At 36.4% G+C, this 21,058-nt stretch overlaps 1 protein-coding gene across 1 annotated transcript in view; it reads right to left on the bottom strand.

The window, feature by feature from the left end:
* The window catches only part of LOC138839843 (uncharacterized), a 105,130-nt gene extending 84,897 nt beyond the window's left edge, over positions 1-20,233 (bottom strand). Inside the window, exons 1-2 of the mRNA XM_070039356.1 lie at positions 20,132-20,233; positions 15,206-15,889 (exon numbers count right to left, since the gene is read on the bottom strand). Coding sequence (XP_069895457.1) covers positions 15,206-15,889; positions 20,132-20,233 — 786 coding nt within the window. The remainder of the gene's footprint in view (positions 1-15,205; positions 15,890-20,131) is intronic.
* Positions 20,234-21,058: the final 825 nt, after the last annotated feature.

The raw sequence follows: 21,058 nt of genomic DNA, 5'->3' as shown, positions 1-21,058 counted from the left end.
TAATGGAGCGTGTCTCAAGCTAGGAAAATCCAAGATGAGGAGATCTAAAATACTCGTTTGAACTACCTTTTTCCTTCCTGAATTCCTCCACTTATCTCCCTCAATTTTGCATACGTATGATATTCTTACTCAAACACTTCTGGAAAGGGAGATAGTCCTTCTTGTATGTTCTGTCCTACCAAAAATTGTGGAAATGGCTTAAATACTTCCTCTGATTTGAAGCCTTAACTCTCTTTTTAGTACTGGGCATTCCTGGACTTGGGATCATAGCTGGAATCTACAAAACCACCGTATTAGACACATTTATGATTTCACTTTGACACTTTCAGAAATCTGCTTATACTTTTCCATTCTAATCTCTCCTTAGAAATGTAACTTCTTTGCTGGAAAGTAATTAAACACTAAGGAAACATCTCCCAGTGACAGTCAGGTAACAAACGTGTGAATACCCTGAGTTCAGAAATAGCAGTTTGATTCTGAATTGAAGAACTAGTAGGGTCCTAAACTTGAGAATAAAATGTGTCTATTTTATTCTCACAGAATTTTCTCAAAGGTGCAGGGGGCATCTCTTGAAGTTATAGCGGCACTCTGACAACTGTTCAAAATACTTTGTTATTCGTAACCTTTCATATCGACCATGAGAAGTCTAACTGCAAATTAGAATGCAAGAGATAAAGTGGGTCAGAAGAGTGTTCAATTGTATGTACAGAAAACTTTTAAGATTTACTCATCTAGTCCATTTTTCTTTCTAGAAAAGAGCTGAGCTGAGTAAAAGAGAAGAACATCAGGCCAGGTATCACTGGGTAATCCTAGTGACTCAGGAGGCTGAGATGTGAGTACCAAGAATTGAAACCAACTCTGACAGAAAAGTCCATGAAACTCTTATGTCCAACTACCAGTCAAAGCACCAGAAGTAGAAATGTGTCTCAAGTGGTAGAGCACCAAGTAAAAGTACAAGGCCCTAAATTGAAGCCCCACTACAAGAAGAAGAAGAAAGAAGAAGAAGAAGAAGAAGAAGAAGAAGAAGAAGAAGAAGAAGAAGAAGAAGAAGAAGAAGAAGAAGAAGAAGAAGAAGAAGAAGAAGAAGAAGAAGAAGAAGAAGAAGAAGAAGAAGAAGAAGAAGAAGAAGAAGAAGAAGAAGAAGAAGAAGAAGAAGAAGAAGAAGAAGAAGAAGAAGAAGAAGAAGAAGAAGAAGAAGAAGAAGAAGAAGAAGAAGAAGAAGAAGAAGAAGAAGAAGAAGAAGAAGAAGAAGAAGAAGAAGAAGAAGAAGAAGAAGAAGAAGGAAGAACAAGGAAGAAGAAGAAGAACGAGGAGGAGGAGGAGGAGGAGGAGGAGGAGGAGGAGGAGGAGGAGGAGGAGGAGGAGAAGGAGGAGGAGGAGTTGGAAGGAAGGAAGGAAGGAAGGAAGGAAGGAAGGAGAGAGAAGGAAGAAGAAAAAAGAAGGAGCAGGAGGAGGAGGAAGGAAGGAGGGAAGGAAGGAGGGAAAAGGAAGAAGGAAGAAGAAAAAAAGAAGGAGCAGCAGGAGCAGGGATTTGATGTTTCTCACTCTGTGCCTCATTCCTGCAGTGTGTCCATTGGAACCTGAGGTGAAAGGAAAGTCAGTAATGTAATTATGTCTTTATTTAAAGGCTTGTTCAGAGTTTTCACATTACTTTTAATATTGCATTAGATACAATTATTTAAAATATTTTAATGAATACATAATTAAATATTGCATTACTGCACTATTACAATAGCCAAACTATAGAATCAGCCCAGATGCTCTACAGCGGATAAATGAATCAAGAATACACACACACATACACACCACGAACACACACATGCACACACACATACACACACACACATACACACGTGTGCACGCGCGCGCACAGACACACACACACACACACACACACACACACACACACACACACACACACACACACACACACCATTGCTTTATTATTTAGCCATAAAGAAAAAAAATCAAAAATGTAACCAGTTCTCTTCACTAGCTCAGTCAGTTTTCTTCTGGTCTTTCAGTCTTTGAATCGTGCTATCTATTTCCATGTGTTTGGAGAGTAAAAAGATGGTGGAGAGAGAAGATAAGGAAAAATGGGGAAGAAATGATTCTGTAAAACAAAATGAAAATACTATTGTAAGGATGTCTAATATCACTGCTCCATCCCACATATCCTCCCATCTAGCCACCCAAAGGTAATAACTCTTGCAGAGTAGTTTGGCTTGATACTTTCTGTTCCCTCCGTGGAGAGCTTTTCTCCCATCTATATCTGGGCATGGGGCACACACATTCACACCAGTACTAGGACTTGAACTCAGGACCCAGGTGCTGTCCCTTAGCTTTTACTCAGCTCAAGGCTGATGTTATACCAATTGAGCAACAGCTTCACTTTCAGGTTTGGGGTGGTTAATTGAAGATAAGAGTCTCAAGAGACTTTCTGCCCAGACTGGCTTCAAACCACAATTCTCAGATTTCAGCCTCCTGAGTAGCTGGGATTACAAGGTGTGAGCCAGCAAGATCCTAGTTTGTTATCTGTCTTCATAATACTTCATGGTCTAGTGTAAGTGCTTTCTTCTCTGAAGCTGTTGCTATCATTTCTAATTATTTCTTTCTCTATTGTCTCAAAGTTTTCGCTTCCTATTTGTTTCAATATATGAACCACATATATTTATTGGTTAACTTGTCTTTCACACACCTATGAATAGGTTCATCCCTCCCACAAAATTAGAGGTCAATAAAGTATTAGATAATCTTGAGTGGATGAATGTATGAAATAAGATAAAGGAAGAAAAAAAAGAAAAGAGAGCAGAAAATGCCACTTAAAGAGTTTCAAAGAAAGTTGATGTCAAGTAGCACAGTTGTAACAGTATGATTGTGCTAGGTAGAGTAAGTGATCAAGGATAACTTCCTTGAATGATGCAGCCTATCACTAAAATCAGAAACAGCAAAAAATATCCATTTTTAACTCAAATGTCTATAAGATTGGTGCCACTGACAGCTTTGCTTCTTCACTTATGAGACAAAGGGAATCAAAAAGTCACCAAGATAGCTCATGTTTAACCCTGGAGGACCAGTGGATTCCACAGGAAGATTTAAAATAAGATTCTGTTCTTTTCTGTGATTTTTTTTTTGGTCGGTCATGGGGCTTGAACTCTGGGCCTGGGCACTGTCCCTCAGCTCTTCAGCTCAAGGCGAGCGCTCTACCACTTGAGCTACAGCGCCACTTCCTCTGTGATTTATTTTATATTTTGTTTTCTACGACCAGGGTTTGGACTCAAAGCCTTGCACTCTCATCAGGCTTTCATGCTCATTGCTACACTATACCATTTCAAGAACACCTCCAGCCTAAGACTTTCTCTTCAACACTTACTTGTTTCCCTGATTCTAAGACTTGAACTTAAAGCCTTATTCTCACTCTGCTTGCTCATGGCTAGCATTCTACTACTTGAGCATCCATTACCTAGGTGAAAATAGAAATAGATACCTTGACAGGATGGGTTGTGTTGGGATAGAAAGATGGGAGACAATGGTGGAATGGATGACATTCATTAATGTGCATTATATGATAAATTAACAGTTTGAAGCAAAACACGTCTGTACAACTATTTAAAGATAACAAAAATAAATTTAATTTTTAAAAAGCACATTTCTCCACTATGTATTTTAATGTATATTTAGCAAAAAAAGTAAATAAAACTTTATAACTATTTTAAGTGTACAAAAAATAAGCTTCTGGAGTGCAGCATAGAATAAAGCACAATTTGAGGGGACTGGCTTTAAAGGTATTTTCAAATTAATTGCAGAAAAGTAAAATAGTCTATGTATGGGTGTTGGTGCCAGTGGGAAGGGGAAGGGTGAATGGCTCAAGTAAGTGAAGGAGATGGCTATGCATATTTTACTTCCATGTATGAAAATAGAACAATGAAATCTATTGAAATTATTTTACGAGGGAGTGAAAAGAATAACTGATGGACAGTGTAAGGTTGATCAGGATACATTGTATGCATTCAAGAAAAGACAAAATGTAATGTCCCTTCTACAACTAATGCTTGATAATAAAGTTTTTTTAAAAAAAGTAAAGAACCAGAATAAATTCACCATAAAATAAATGCAAGTAGAAGAGTAAAATGTTGTACATTAAATAGATACACATTTATTCATTTATATGTGTATATATGTGTACATACATAATTTCTTATGAAAACAGTAAGTGGACAGTGTAGAGAGCTAGAGAGCACAGTTCTTTTGTTGTTGGTGTCAGGATATGAACTCTGACACTTGCACTTGGTAGGCATATATCCTACCATGTCAACCATGACTCCAGTCCAGGTTTCGAAATTATTTCCTGTGGTATGATTTAGCTTGCTTCTCTATCATCTCAATTAATGATAAATGGAGATCATTTCAAAAGGCTTAATGAACTCAAGTCAAATACTTTTGGCTAGACTATGTAAGGATTATAATGTATATTTTATGTTTCATTTAATTTTATTTTAAAGGTGATGTACAGAGCATTTACACATATATTCATAAGGTATTTCTTGTCGAACATTGTTACCACTCCCTCATTTTCTCCCACTTGTCTTCGTCTCCAACTTCCCTCCCTCCAAAGTTGTAAAATTCATTTCCAACATACTGTCTTGTGAGTATTGCTGTTGCATTGTTTCACCCTTTGTTCTTTGTCTCACCATTTTGTTATTTCCCTTTCTTTCCCCAAATCAGATAAATGTATATACAAGACACAGGGTACCAAAATCAAAAACAGTGACAACATGGAATAAACCAAAGAGGGAAAAAAAAAAACAAAAGAAAAAAATAACTTCACACAGTGCATTAAAAAAAAAACACACAAAAAAATCCTCTTGCTTCCATATCTTGGAGATCGTTTCGATTAGCATCATTTTATATGGTCATACCACAGTAGCTATAGAGCTATTGTGATCCTTTGCTAGGACTATCCTAGACATGAGGCTGAGATCTGAGGATCTTGATTCAAAGCCAGCCCAGGCAGGAAAGTCAGTGAGACTCTTATCTCCAATGAGCCGCCGGAAAACCAGAAATGGATTTGTGGCTCCAAATGGTAGAGCGCTAGCCTTGAGCACAAAAGCTCAGGAACAGCTCCTGTGCCCCAATTTCAAGATCCATGACTGACAAAAGAAAAAAGGAATTCTGTATGTGTTTCAAATGTGAGTTGGGGGATGGCTCAGATGGTAGAGTACGGCCTTAAACCACAAGGTCTTTACTTCAAAATGCAGTACGACAATGCTGGCAAAATTGGTTAACTACTTGTAGAAAACTAAAGCTAGATCCTTATATATCACCCTGCACCAGAATCAACTCCAAATGGATCACAGACCTCAGAGTCAAAGCAGACACTCAAAACATTACAGGATGGAATAGGAGAAACCCTAGGTCTCCTTGGCGCAGGCCGAAACTTTCTTACTATAGACTCAGAACAAAGAAAGGTTCGACAAATGGGATTGCATGAAGTTGCAGAGCTTCTGCATGGCAAAGGACATAGCTAGCAATATCAATAGAAAGCCCACGGTTTGGGAGAAGATCTTCACTAGCCATACAACGGACAAGGGTCTTATAACTAAAATATACTTGGAACTCAAAAAATTAAATCCCCCAACAACAAATCCTCAAAGAAACAACTGCCCAATAAATAAGTGGGCTAAAGACTTAAAGAGAAACTTCTCTGAAGAAGAAAGAAGGATGGCCAATAGACACATGAAGAAATGCTCAACCTCCCTAGCCATAAAAGAAATACAAATCAAGACAACATTAAGACACCACCTCACCCCAGTCAGAATGGCAAAAATCAAGAACTCTAATAACAACAGATGCTGGAGGGGATGTGGACAGAAGGGAACCTTACTGCATTGTTGGTGGGAGTGTAAACTTGTTCAACCACTTTGGAAAGTAGTATGGAGGTTCCTCAAAAGACTTCACATAGAGCTCCCCTATGACCCAGCAATCCCACTTTTGGGCATTTACCCAAATGTTTACAAACTAGACCACACTAAAGCTACCAGCACAACTATGTTTATTGCAGCATTATTTACCATAGCTAAGATATGGAACCAACCCAGATGCCCCTCAGTAGATGAATGGATCAAGAAAATGTGGTATATATACACAATGGAATTCTATGCCTCCATCAGAAAGAATGACATTGCCCCATTTGTTAGGAATTGGAAAGACTTGGAAAAAATTGTATTAAGTGAAGTAATCCAGGCCCAAAGAAACATAGGTACCATGGTTTCCCGTATTCGTAATATCTAGTATATGTCTGAGTCAAGCAGAAAAGGTCAGATAAGATGTTAGGGAAATGAACCCTAAGATATGTATTCATATGTTTTTTTTTCTTTCATAAGATTGTTTCTAACGCATTTATATGATTATTTCTTTGTTGCTTTGTATGTCCCTCCCCCACAGTATAATCCCTGCTTTGACTGTATTTGATGTCGGTATAATTTGTGGAGGGGAAGGGGAAAAACAAGTTGTTTAAATAAGGATACAGATGGACCCGTTGCAACAATGAGAAGTACAAGTTGTCATGTCGAAAACGAACTTTACAACTTTGGTGGGGGGGGGGGAGGATTGGGTGGGGGTGGGGGAAGGATGGGAAGGTATGGGAAGGGGAAACAAAGGAGGAGGCTACAATGCTTGATAAGAAATGTACTCATTATCTTGCCCATGAATTGTAACCCCTCTGTACAGTATTTTCACAATAAAAAATAAATAATAATTTTTTAAAAAACAAAATACATAGTGAAAGCAGGGGTTATACTGTGGGGGAGGGACATACAAAGCAACAAAGAGATAATCTTATAAATGCGTTAGAAACACATGCATAAAAGAAAAAAACATTAAAATACATATCTAAGGGTTCATTTTCCTGACATCACATTATCTGACCTTTTCCACTTGACTCATACATCTACTAGATATTACAAATAAGCGAAACCATGGGACCTATGTTTCTTTGGGTCTGGCTTACTTCACTAAATATAATTTTTTCCAAGTTTTTCCATTTCCTAACAAATGGGGCAATGTCATTCTTTCTGATGGAGGCATAGAATTCCATTGTGTATATATACCACATTTTCTTGATCCATTCATCTACTGAGGGGCATCTGGGTTGGTTCCATATCTTAGCTATGGTAAATAATGCTGCAATAAACATAGTTGTGCAACGTCGGTGTGGGGGGGGGAAGGGGGGGAAGGAGAAGGATTGGGATTGGGATTGGGAGGGAGGGGGGAGGCTGGGAAAGGATGTGAAGGGTAAACAAAGGAGGAGGCTGCAATGCTTGGTAAGAAATGTACGCATTATCCTGCCCATGTTATTGTAACTCCTCTGTACAGTATGTTCACAAATAAAATAAAATTAAATTAAAAACAAACAAACAAAAAAAACCAAAATACAGTACCACAAAAAAGTTAAATGTGAAGATAGGCTTATAAAACTACTCTTGGCATTCTAATAAAAGTGACAAATTAGCACAGTAACACCCAGTTCACCAAGGTCAACCCGATGATTTAATGTTTTCCATTTATCTGCACTTATGTTATTCCCAGGGAAATACCAACAAAAAGAAGTTTCCTTTAAATACAGCTTTGGAGAAAACAAAAACTCTACTCTTATTTCTTCCTAAGCTTTTATATGGAGTGAGGACCCTTGTGCCATTATATTCTCAATGAGCTGTGCAAGTACAAGTTCCACATTATCACAAAAGGCATACATGCTAGAAGTCTTAGAAATATGAAGTTCTATACTTTGGTTCAGAATAACAGTCATTCAGAATTCTTTATTCATTTCTATACTGTGTCAATTATGTTATAAATGTATACATTAACCCACTAATTCATGTTTTCAATAGTACTTGATCCTATATCTATGATTATGCTAGGTTTGGTACAGTACCTCTCCTCTAGTATTAGAAAATACACAGTTGTTTTCTTCCATATCTCCTGTCATCTGATTCTATAGTTTCTGGTGAATGGACAATAATGCTAAAAATAAAACCCAGACTATTATGTTTCTAGAAAACATACGAGGGTAAATGTGGGACATTAAGGATGTCAAAGAATGTTTGAGTAGAACTTAAAAATCACTAACCAGCGGCTGGGAAGTTGGCTCAGTGGTAGAGCGCTTGCCTTGCATGCCTGAGGCCCTGGGTTTGATTCCTCAGCACCACATAAGCAAAAAGAAAAAAGCCGGAAGTGGCACTGTGGCTCAAGTGGTAGAGCGCTAGCCTTAAGCTGAAGAGCTGAGGGACAGCGCCCAGGCCCAGAGTTCAGGGCCCACGACCGGACCCCCCCAAAAAATTTTAAAAATAAATAAATAAATAAATAAATAAAAATAAAAAATAAATGAATAAATAAAAATCACTAACCATAAAAGAATTGATAAGTTTTAAAACACACTCAACAAATTCTGCTAAGACAAAACACCATTATTAAATGAAAGGTTAAAGTATATGTCAAGAAAAAATTTATAATACGTGTATTTAAAAAAAAATTGTATGTGGAACAAAGGCAACTGAGGAACATGTTTAATAAACTTTCACATTCCCAACCCCAGTGTATAAGAGTTCTCCTGGCTCCACATTATTATCCACACTCGTTAGTCCTTCTCTTAATACCCATCTTAATACGTGTGAGGTGGTGTTATCATTTTAATTTACCTTTCCCAGGTGATACATGACACTGGACCACTTCATAGCCTGCTTTTGTTTGCATTTCTAATTTGCAACAAGGATTGTTCAGGCTCTTTGCTCATGTTTAATTGGGTTTTTTGTTTTGTTTTCATTTGTTGCTTGCAAGAAATCTGTATACTTGTTTATACCCTTCTACCAATTGTAAATACATTCTTTCATTTTGCAGGTTTTATTTCATTATATACATTTTGCCTTGGCTATGATGGAGCATCTTAGGTCAATCTCTTATTTATTTATTTATTTATTCATTCATTTATTTATTTATTTATTTATTTATTTATTTATTTATTTATTTATTTATTTATTTATTTATTTATTTATTTATGCTGATATTCTCGGGCTTGAATTCAGGGCTTGGGTGCTGCTCCTATCTTTTCAGCTCACGGCAGTGTTCTACCACTTGAGCCACAGCTCCTCTTTTGGATTTTGGGTGGTTATGTGGAGGTTATAGCTATGTGCATATGATCATATTAAATAATCTTTATCAAAATGAACTCCAAGTTATGGAACCAAGAAGTTTTTTTTTTCCTTTGTTTGTTGCTGTTTTAAATTTCTGTACCTTTGTCTTGTTTGCAAGTTTTTTTTATTTTGGGTAATGTAATGGGGAGCTAGAAGTGGTGGGGCAAAGGGTGAATAATTGCAGTGGTGATACTAAAACTGTTGAAATTGAACTATACCAATTGTGGGTGAGGACAGGAGGGAAAAACTGGAATAGAGTGAGGGAAGAGGTGACACTGTTCAAAAAGAAATGTACTCATTACTTGACTTACACAACTGTAACACATCCTTATATCACCTTTACAAAAACAATAAAACATGTATATTAGTAATAATAAGGACTAGCAATTCAAATAAAGAATATGTTAAAAAGAGCCCCACATACTCTCTTAAAAGAGCTGGCTTTGATCTCCAGTCCTCAGACACCAGCCTCCTGGGTAGCTAGGATTACAGGCACAAGCCACCCGTGCCTGGCCTCACATTTAGTTTTGTGATTGGTTCCTACCCTTTGGGGATCATATAAAAATTACTTTTAAAACCAAAGGATCTTTTGCTCTGCATTCTTTTACATCTTGTGGTTTCAGGTCTTCAGAATACTCTCTTTTCAGTTAATTTTTACCATGATGTAAGAAATGATGATTTCATTCTTCCACATATAAATAGCACATTTTCCAGCACCAGTTATTAAAGTAAAAAGAAATATTGTGAAGAACATATGTGCATGTGTGTGTGCATATATGTAGCAGGCAGCTTCACTTTAATGAAATGCCAGAGGAAACTGATTCTCTCTTGTGAATTCTTGTTCCCTTTGTCAAAAATTATTGTTTTCTATATGCTGATGTTTTGGGAGAGGTCTCTATTCTATTCTATTGACCTCTGTTTTTATGCTAGTACCATACTGTTTGGACTACTACAGCTTTGTAAACTTGTGAGAAATTACAACGCATGATACCTTCAGCTTTCTTCATTCTCAAAATTACTTTGGCTCTTTGAAGTCTATATAGCGTTTAGGACTGCTTTTTCCTATTTCCAGAAAAAATACCATTGGTATTTTGATAGCGATTACATTAAATCTATAGGTTATTTTGGGGTTTCCTAGATAATATGTATTCATTCAAACTATGTACAGAGAGCATCTTTCCAATTATTTATATATTCCTCAATTTCTTTCAGTACCATAATTTTAAATGTATAGATCTTTCACCTCCTTGGTAAATTTTATTGTGAAGTATTTTAAGTCCTTGTGATACTATTATGAATGGACTTGTTTTCTTAATTTCTTCTTGAACAGTTATTCATATAAAGACACTATCCATTGGCAAATATGTAGCACTTTTTTATTTATTCACTTTTAATTGAAAGCTAAAATATGTATTTCTAATGTACAGCACGACTTTTTGATGAGCATAAATATTGCAGAATGGTTAAGCCAAGTTAGTTGACAACAAGAAGCTAGAGGCATGGCTAAGCAGTATCAAACTAATCTTGGAAGTGGGAGATCCTAGGTTCAAACCCCAAAGCCCCACTACAAAATAATAATTCTTTTTACAATATTCAAGTACACAATATATTCTTAAAACCTCCTACTTGCTGAGTGGAATTTATTTCTCCTTAGATGACTAAAGTTTTGTGTCATTTGAATAATCACATTTATTAGTTCAAATTTTGGGGGGATTTCTGAGGATTTTCCATATAAAATAATATTATCTGCAAGCAGCATGATTTGCATGCCATATTCTAACTTGCTATTTTCTTTTTTGTTAATTATTTGTAGGTACAAATTTTGGATCATTTTACTTGTTTTTTTGCATATATTATAAAGCCTACACTATTTGCCTTTCTGTTTCTATTATTTTGTTTGCTATGATACTTTCCAGTTCCATATATGCAAATTGTGAAAATTATGCAAAATGAATGATTTTATTTTTCTTCATAGGTAAATGATACTCCATATGCCACAATTTCTTTTTCTTTGAAATTGAAATGTTAATATTTTTATTACCTTTAAAGTAGTTGTACAAAGAGGTTTCAATTCAACATGCCAGTTTATGAGTATAATGTATCTTCATCAATACCAATCCTTCCATCATTCTTCCCCATCTCTTCTAACCCACTCATCCCTTCAAGTTACCCGATCCTTAGATGAGAACAAGAATGCACTCTGATTGCAGAGAGAGGGAGAACTTTGTGACTGACAGCCCCTGTGACTGCCCTGATCACTATGAGGGAGAGACAGAGACAGAGACAGAGACAGAGATTGCTTGCTGCATTTGATTTCTTCTAGTTTATATCCAGATTTCTTCTAGTTTATATACGGAATTTGGAAGCAGCCAATGATAGGCTAAAAAATTCTGCTGGATTTTAGAGTAAAACATTTATTAAATCTATAGATTAGTTTTGGAAGGATTTATATTGGGGGAATGGGGATGGGAAGGAATAATGGAAAAACAGAGTAGATAATAATGTTTGACAAGAAATGTACTCATAACCTTACTTATGTAACTGTAAACCCTCTGTACAACACTTTTACAATAAAATAAAATAATGAACAATAAATAAGTGAAATGATAGCTTTTAAAATAAAGATATGTTTTTCACCAATTATAAAAAAATTTTAAGGTTAATTTCATGTCTATTAATTTGAACAATTCTTTTATTTATTGAAAGTATTTTGTAATTTTTAGAATATTCACACATATTTAGCTATTTAATGCTTTTAGTGTTATCATACATTGTAAAGCTTTTAAATTTCTATTTCTAATTATTCATTGATAGCATATAAATGTGTAATTAATTTTTAATATTGGCCCTGTGTTCCTCAGAGGTTAATATGTAGACAATCATGATGTCTGAAAATAGAGAAAATATTTTTCTTTATTTCCTTTCTGTGTTTTATAGATACCCATTATCTGATCAAATTATTCCTATTCTTCCTTGGCTTAGAGTTTTTATTATGAATGCGTGTTAATTTTGTCAAATGTTTTTCTCTACATCTCTTTGAGATAATAGTATTTATCATTTTATTGACATCGTGAAATAAATATATTGAAACCTTGGTTTTTCAACTAGATATTTCATTGCAAAAATTAATCCCACTTGGCATCACGGTATTATTTTTATAAGGATTGGGTTTTATTTGATTGTATTTGGTTGAGGATTTTCTCGATGCTCATGATAGATTTTGAGCTATAGTTTTCTTTCGTGTTAATGTTTTTGGCAGGTTTGTGCATCAGGCTAACAATTACCTTATTAAATATCTTCCCAAACACATGATGTAAATCAGTACTTTGCTTCATAATTTTTAGTGGATTTCACCATATAAACCAGCTACACTTGGAGTGTTTCCTCTGAAAATATTCTAAACACTTTAATAAATGTATGACTATTCAAGCTATGTAATTATTTTTATTAATCTTTGTTAGATTCTATTTTTTAATCTGTAGTTCTACTTTAAGTTGTTGACCTTGTGAGCAAAAAGTTGTTCATATTCCCTTCTTTTGATCAGGATTTCTTTTATTAATCATAAGTTCTTATTTTACAGCTTCAGTGATTTTTGCCTTTGTATTTATTGATATTTTTCTTCTGATTATTTAGTGTTTAATTTGTTTTTCCCTTTCCATTTTCTCTTTTTTCATAAGTTTTTTATTGTGAATGTACTGTATAGAGGGGTTACAGTCACATGAGCAAGGTAATGAGTACATTTCTTATCAAGCATTGTTGCCTGCTCCGTAATTTTTCCCCTACCATTCCTTCCCTCCCATCTCCACAACTACATTCCCCGCCCTCCCTCCCCCCCTTGCCTAAATTATAAACTTCATTTTTCAGCATAGCATCTTATACATCACATTGTTGCAATGTGTCAACCTGTATACATATGTAAACAATTTGTTTTTTTTCCTTCTGATCCCCAAATTGTACCAACATCAAATACAGTGAAACAGGAGTTATACTGTGGGGGAGGGACATACAAAGAAAAAAAAACACGTAGTACCTTATAAATAGGTTAGAAACAATAGGAAGGAAGAAAAACCCACTTGTGTCCTATCTTGGAGTTCATTTCGCCTAACATCATCTTATCTTACCTTTTCTGCTTGTCTCAGATATATACTACTTATTGCAAATAAGGGAAACCATGGGACCTATGTTTCTTTGGGCCTGGCTTACTTCACTAAATATAATTTTTTCAAAGCCTTTCCATTTCCTAACAAATGGGGCAATGTCATTCTTTCTGATGGAGGCATAGAATTCCATTGTGTATATATACCACATTTTCTTGATCCATTCATCTAAAAAGGGCATCTGGGTTGGTTCCATATCTTAGCTATAGGAAATATGCTGCAATAAATATAGTTGTCCAGGAAGCTTACTAATGGTCTTATTTGTGATCATTTGGGTAAATGCCCAAAAGTGGGATTGCTGGGTCATAGGGGAGCTCTATGTGGAGTCTTTTGAGGAACCTCCATACTACTTTCCAAAGTGGTTGAACAAGTTTACACTCCCACCAACAATGGAGTAAGGTTCCCTTCTGTCCACATCCCCTCCAGCATCTGTTATTATTAGAGTTCTTGATTCTAACCATTCTAACTGGGGTGAGGTGGTATCTCAATGTTGTTTTGATTTGCATTTCTTTTATGACTAGGGAGGTTGAGCATTTCTTCCTGTGTATTTGGCCATTCAGATTTCCTATTCAGAAAAGTTTCTCTGTAATTGTTTAGCCCAATTATTTATCGGGCAGTTGTTTCTTTGAGGATTTGTTGTTGGGGGATTTAATTTTTTCAGTTCTAGTTATATTTTAGATATGAGACCCTTGTCCATTGTACTGCTAGTGAGTCCCTGGGCTTTCTATTGATATTGCTAGCTATGTCCTTTGCCATGAAGAAGTTCTGCAATTTCATACAATCTCATTTGTCCAATCTTCCTTTGATTTGTTGTGTTTCTGGGTCTCTATGAAGAAAATTTCGGCCTGTGCCAAGATGACCTAGGGTTTCTCCTATTCCATCCTGTAATGTTGTCAGGGTGTCTGTTTTGACTTCGAGGTCTTTGATCCATTTGGAGTTGATTCTGGTGCAGGGTGATATATAAGGATCTAGCTTTAGTTTTGTACAAGTGATTAACCAATTTTGTCAGCACCATTTACTGAAAAGGCTGTCTTTCTTCCATTCTATTTTTTTAGCTCCCTTATGGAAGATTAGATGGCTATAGGTCTGTGGGTTCATTTCTGGGTCTTCATTTCTATTCCATTAGTCCTGAGTTCTCTTCTTGTGCCAGGACCAAGCTGTTTTGATTACTGTGGCTTTGTAGTAGAGTTTGAAATTTGGTATTGATATTCCTCCAGCACTGTTCTTTCTGTGAAGGATCGATTTTGCTATTCGAGCTCTTTTATTGTTCCACATGAAGTTTTTGGTTGAATCTTCTATTTCTTTGAAGAATGAGGTTGGAATATTGGTAGGTATTGAATTCAATTTGTAAATAGCCTTGGGAAATATTGCCATTTTGACAATGTTGATCCTTCTAATCCAGGAGCATGAGAGAGTTTTCAACTTTCTAAGCTCTGTTTTGATTTCCTTTTTCAGGTTTTTAAAGTTTTCATCATAGAGGTCCTTCACTTCTTTGGTTAAGTTAATTCCTAGGTATTTTATTTTTTGTGGGACTATTACAAATGGAGTTGCTTTCCTGATTTCAGCCATACTCTTCTCATTGTTGTCATACAGAAAAGCCATTGATTTTTGAGGGTTAATTTTATAACCTGCTACTTTGCCAAAGTTTTGAATTAGATCAAGAACTTTGGAAATGATGTCCACAGGATTCTTTAAATACAAGATCATGTCATCTGCAAAGAGGGAGAGTTTTACTTCTTCTTTCCCTATTTGGATCCCTTTTATGTTTGCATCTTGTCTTATTGTTGTAGCTAGTCATTCTAATACTAAATTGAAGAGAAGTAGAGAGAGTGGACATCCTTGTCCGGTTCCTGAGTTTACAGGGAATGGCTTTAGTTTTACACCATTAAGTATAATGCTGGCTGTAAGTTTGTCATACACAGCCTTTATTGTATTGAGGAATGTTCCATGGCTTCCTAGTTTTTCCAAATCCTTCTTCATGAAACACTGTTGGATCTTGTCAAATGCTTTTTCTTCATCTATTGAGATAACCATGTGGTTCTTATCCTTGCTCTTGTTTAGGTGATGAATTATATTAATTGATATATTGAACCAGCTTTGCATCCCTGAAATGAATCCTGTTTGATTGTAGTGTAAGATTCTTTGGATAAATTGAAGACGTTGATTGGCCAAAATTTTGTTGACAAATTTTGCATCCATATTCATCAAAGAAATGGGTCTATAGTTCACTTTCTTTGACGAGTTCCTTCCTGGTTTTGGGATGAGGGTTATGATGGCTTCATAGAAAGAGTTTGCTAGTGAACTTGCTCTTTCAATTTCATTGAAGAGTTGAAGGAGTATTGGTGTGAGTTCTGCTGTGAAGGCCCTGTAGAATTCCGCTATAATTCTATCTGGTCCTGGACTTTTCTTCAATGGGAGGTCTCTTATTTCTGTTTCTGTTTCAATGCTTGATATGGGCTGGTTAAGTTGGTTTAACTCATCTTGGTTTAATTTTGGCGTGTCGATATTTGCTAGGAAAAGGTCCATTCCTTCCAGATTTTTGAACTTATTAGCATAAAGTATTGAGAAGTATTCCCTTATAATGTTCTGGATCTTGGTTGTTTCTGAGTTCATTTATTTGTGTGTGCTCTCTTCTTTTTCTGATCAGATTTCCTAAGGGTCTGTCCGTTTTGTTAATTTTTTCAAAGAACCAACTCTTTGTTTTGCTGATTCTTTCTCTTTTTTTGGATTCTAAACCATTTAATTCTTATTAAATTTTAATTAGTTCTTTCCATCTACTGCATTTGGGTTTCGCTTGCTGTTCGTTTTCAAGGAGGTTCAGATGTCTCATTAAATTGTTGGTTTCAGATCTCTCCAATTTGTTGAGGTAGGAACTCAGAGCTATAAACTTGCCTCTGAGTACTGCCTTTGCTGTGTCCCAAAGGAGCTGGTAATTTGTGTATTAGTTTTTGTTGAATATCATGAACATTTGAATTTCCTTTCTGATATCTTCTATGACCCACTGATAATTCAACAGTGTGTTGTTCAGTCTCCATGTGTTACAGGGCTTTCTTTTTGGTGGCTGTTGGTGTTGAGTTCTAATTTTATTCCCTTGTGGTCTGAGAGAATGCTGGGCATAACTTCATTGTTTCTGAATTTGGACGTTTGCTTTGTGACCTAAAATGTGGTCTATTTTGGAAAATGTTCCATGTGCTGCTGAGAAAAATGTGTATTCTTATGCTTCTGGGTGAAATATTCAGTAGATGTCTGTTTAATCTAGTTGATCTATGCAGTTGTTTAGATCTGCAATTTCTCTGTTGAGTTTTTGCCAAGTTGATCTATCTAGTGGGGACAGTGGTGTGTTAAAGTCCCCAACAATTAATGTCTTTGGATCTGTGTAAGATTTGAGGGAATGTAGTGTTTCTTGGTTGAATTTGGGTGCTCCCATGTTTGGTGAGTAGTTATTTAGAATTGTAATATCTTCTTGAAGGAGAGAACCCTTAATTAGAATGTATCGACCTTCTTTATCTCTTCTCACTAATTTTAATTTGAAATCTATTTTATCTGATATTAGTATTGCAACTCCCGTTTGTTTATGGGGGCTGTTTGCTTGGTAGATTTTATTCTAGCCTTTCACTTTCAGAATATGTTTGTTTTTATGGGGAAGGTGTGACTCTTGAAGGCAGCAGATAGAAGGATCTTGCTTTTTAATCCAACTAGATAGTCTATGTCACATAATTGGAGAATTTAGTCCATTATTGTTGAGAGTTAGGACTAAGAGGTGTTTGGTAGTTCCTGCCATGTTATCCACATTCTTGGGAGCTGGACAACTGAGTTCTTCCTATGGTTCTTGGATTCTCAGTTTGGGAGCAATTTCTTGGCCTTTATTGTGTTCTTGTTGGTTTTCTATGTGTAGGACATTGTTAAGTATCTTTTGTAGGGCGGGTTTGGTAGAGATATATTGTTTCATTTTTCTTTGCTATGGAAGGTTCTTATTTGACCTTCAGTTATGAAGGAGAGTTTAGGTGGGTACAGTATTCTTGGTTGATAGTTGTTTGTCTTTAGAGCATGGCATACATCACTCCAGGCTCTTCTTGCTTTAATTGTCTCTGCTGAGAAATCTGAGGTGATTCTAATTGGTCTCCCTTTGTAGGCAACTGATCCTTTCTCCTTGACAGCTTTAAGGATCCTTTTCTTGGTCTGAATTAATCCTGTGCGGATTATAATGTGACAGTGGGAAGCCCTGTTCTGGTCTGGTCTATTTGAGGTTCTAAAAGCTTCTTGTTTCTGAATAGGCCTATCTTTTTGCATGTTTGGGAAGTTCTCTGCTAGGATCCTGTTAAACAAATTTCCTAGACCTTTAACTTCTGTCTCTAGGTGCTCCTCTATACCCATTATCCTTAGATTAAGCCTTCTGATGGTGTCTTCTAAATGTTGAATAAATCTATTATATTTCTTGGATTTGTCTTGGACATTTGTATGTTCTTTCTCTATAATATCTAGACTGTCTTCAATCCCCGAGATTTGATCTTCTGCATGGTCCTACTTACTGTCAAGACTTTCTACTTTGTTTTTTTATTTCTTTTCCTTCTAATTGGTCAGCTTTGATGGATTCAAATTCTTTGTTGGAGCTTTGTTTTGGATCTTGTATGAACTTCTTTACTTCCATAATTTGGTGTTCAGTGTTTACTCTCAAATCATTTAGTTGATTTGTTATGGTTTCCTTGGACTCCCTTTCCTTCTGACTGGCTCCATTCAGCATTCCCTTTGTGTTCTCCCTGAATTCCTTCAACTGTCTGTTTATGGATTCCATGAATGCCTCTACTGATCTTTGTCTATTCTCATCCTGCTCACGCAATTCCTGTATTACACTTTGATTAGCTTCCTCACATTCACACAATTCCTGTGTTTCTCTTTGACTGTTCTCAGCCTGGTCATGCAATTCCTCTTTCTTTCTTTGACTTTTGTCAGCCTACTCATGCAATTCCTGTATTAATCTTTGAGTACCTTCCTCATGCTCACGAGATTTCTGCAGTAATTTTTTGTTCTCTTCAACATGCTCTTGAAGTTCCTGTAGTAATCTTTGGTTTGCCTTGTCTCACTCTCTATCATGCTCGTACTGAATCCTTTGCAGTTTTTAAATCTTTTCATTCACCATATTTACCAGTAGTATTTGTAGAGCTTTTTGGGAACTCTTCTCTGGATTATTCATTAACTTTTCTGTTACCTTATTATCATGAGTGGGAACTGAGATACCCGAACTTGTCATTTTTCTTGTGTTTCTCCCAGTTGTTCTGCCCATTTGATATGAAAGTAACACCAATTTTGTGCTACAACACTATTTTAAGGCAAGCATCAACCAGAGTACTGAAGTTGCACTGTCAAAATGGCTGCAATTGCAATCTAGTTCAATAGATACAATCTATTCAACTTCAATCAACTATGGATTAATGGGCTAAGAACATCCAAGTGGGATTCAGCAAATCAGAAATTATTATATTTAAGGAGAATTGTGGGGAAAAATATGATTAGAGGGATGTGGAGAGGTAAAAAGAGAGTGAATTTAACCAAGTACTAATCTCAGAGAGGGAAGTGGATAGGACAGAATGATAGGAGAGAGATTTAAAAAAAAAAAAAAAACAAGAAAAAATGGAAAAAAATTAAATTTAAAATATGAAACACTTAAAATTATATAATTATAAAGAAATGATATTGAGAGAAGAAAATGATAGGATGAGAGGAGGGGAAAGATAAAAAGGAAAAATTTTTAAATTAAAAATAAAAATTCTTAGAATTGGAATACTTGAAAGTTATATAGGTATAAAAAATAATACTACTATTAAAGAAGTTAAGCCTAAGAACTTTTGAATTGGTTAATAAGTTTCTGGATTAAGTATGTACACAATGAGGGATAAGGTCTAATAATCCATGACGATATATGGGGATGAGCAGAACAACAATTCAGTCATGCAAAAAAGAAAAAAAAAAGAAAAAGGAAAAGGAAAGGACCAAAAGGTCAAAAGAGATTTTTGTTAAAAAGAACACACACACATACACTCCTTAAATGAAAATTATGAAAGAAAAAAAATAGAAACCAATTAAAAAATAGTAATAAAAAAACAGGTAGAAAAAAGTTCTTTAATTTTTTTTTTTGGTGAAGAAGGAAGATCTTTTGTCTCCCCTGTGTATGTAACCAGTCCCTTGGTGGAGTCTCTGGTCTGCTTGTGGTGTTCGGTTTTCCTGTGGCTTGACTGGTTTCTTAAGTCAGTTTGTTTGAGCAGGCAAAGAGGTCTGCCTCTCAGATCCTCCTCTCAGGCTAGTTCAGTGGGAGGGAGGTCTGCTTTGAGTATCACAAAAGAGGGAGATGGCTGTTTCCTCAACTTTGGAGATGTTGTGATGAGGCTAGGTTCTGGGCAGGATTGAGGCCTTTCAGTGATCAGTAGCTCCTGAGATACTCACAGAGTCCATTCTCAAAGTTTATGTTTACTAGTTTCAATTGTTTGTCTAGGCTGCTGTAGGGAGGGGCAGCCTCTGGCTCTGTTTGCCCAGTGACGAAAGTCACTCCTCTCGGGGTGGAGCCTTGGTGGTGTGACTTTCCCCTGGGTGGACCTGAGCCTGGCAGGTCAGGTCCGGTTCCTGTGACCTGCTAACGGCTCTAAATATTTCCTTCCAAGGTCTGGGTTGAAGCTAGCTGTTGGGCCTGGCCTTTTGTCAGTATCAAAGATGGAGATCTTCTCAGGTGGTGGGGGAGGAGCTGCCTTCCCATGGCGGCTTTGTGAGGAGTGAGGATGTCAGGGTTCTACTCACTCCAGACTCTTGGTTCTTGGGCCGTCCCTGGTCTGCAATCATCAGGATCTTCATTCTGCTCCTTGTCAGTTCTTGCTGGTAGTAAGTAGAATTCATTTCCATGCTGCATCTGGCACCTTTGTCTCAGACTTTCTGTGCAGCTACCAGCAAGTGTTCAGATATGTGTCCTTGACCAAACTGCCTGGATTTTCCCTCTTTGGCCAAACTCTCTGTACTGTGATTCTCTAGCCTAGGACTGTTCACTGGAACTCTGAAACTGCTTTCTATGCGAGAGCTTGTTTAGCCTCCATCTCTCCTCCACCAACTTTCCCCGGTCTCTCTCCTTTCCATTTTCTTAAGATGGGAAGTTGAGGAGAGTAATTTGACACCTTTTTAAAATATAACTAACCAATGATATAATGAAGTTGTTTTCATTCTGTATGCTTTCAGCTACTAGGTAATAGGTAAATGTTTTCTGAGTTGATTATGCTGTTTCCCAACTTTCACCACTCATTAGGCCTTACTTCAAGAAATTTTCTTGAGCATGAAAATACGTGGTATGCTTCTGATGCTAATCAACCTGTACCATGTTCACTGCATCCTATTTACCCCATAAACTACAACTTTAAACTCGAGGAATGTAAAAACTCCTTACTGCAGAGAGATTGTAGCAGGGAGTAATACTGAAAGAAAGAATCCATTAAGACGCAATTTTCATTCTTTTATCTTTTTACTCATGACTTGGTCTGGAAGAGTGAGCCTTAATCATGGAGTTGTGCAGAAGTGGTTCTGGCACTGATAGCTAAACACTGTCTACAGGAAAAGAGACAATGAAAGGGAGCTCCTATCTTCCTAAGAATCCAGGAAAACACTTAGCACATCACACCTATGTGTACCTTTCTCTGTTTATTGCCTTGCCTCTAGTATCCTGTATGCTGTCCGGGATTT

The sequence above is a fragment of the Dipodomys merriami genome, unplaced genomic scaffold (assembly GCF_024711535.1).
Source record: "Dipodomys merriami isolate MVZ:Mamm:240054 unplaced genomic scaffold, mDipMer1.0.p SCAF_3, whole genome shotgun sequence".
Classification (NCBI taxonomy): Eukaryota; Metazoa; Chordata; class Mammalia; order Rodentia; family Heteromyidae; genus Dipodomys; species Dipodomys merriami.
Note: the sequence above shows the minus strand (reverse complement) of the source record. Positions and strands in the feature narration are given on the sequence as shown.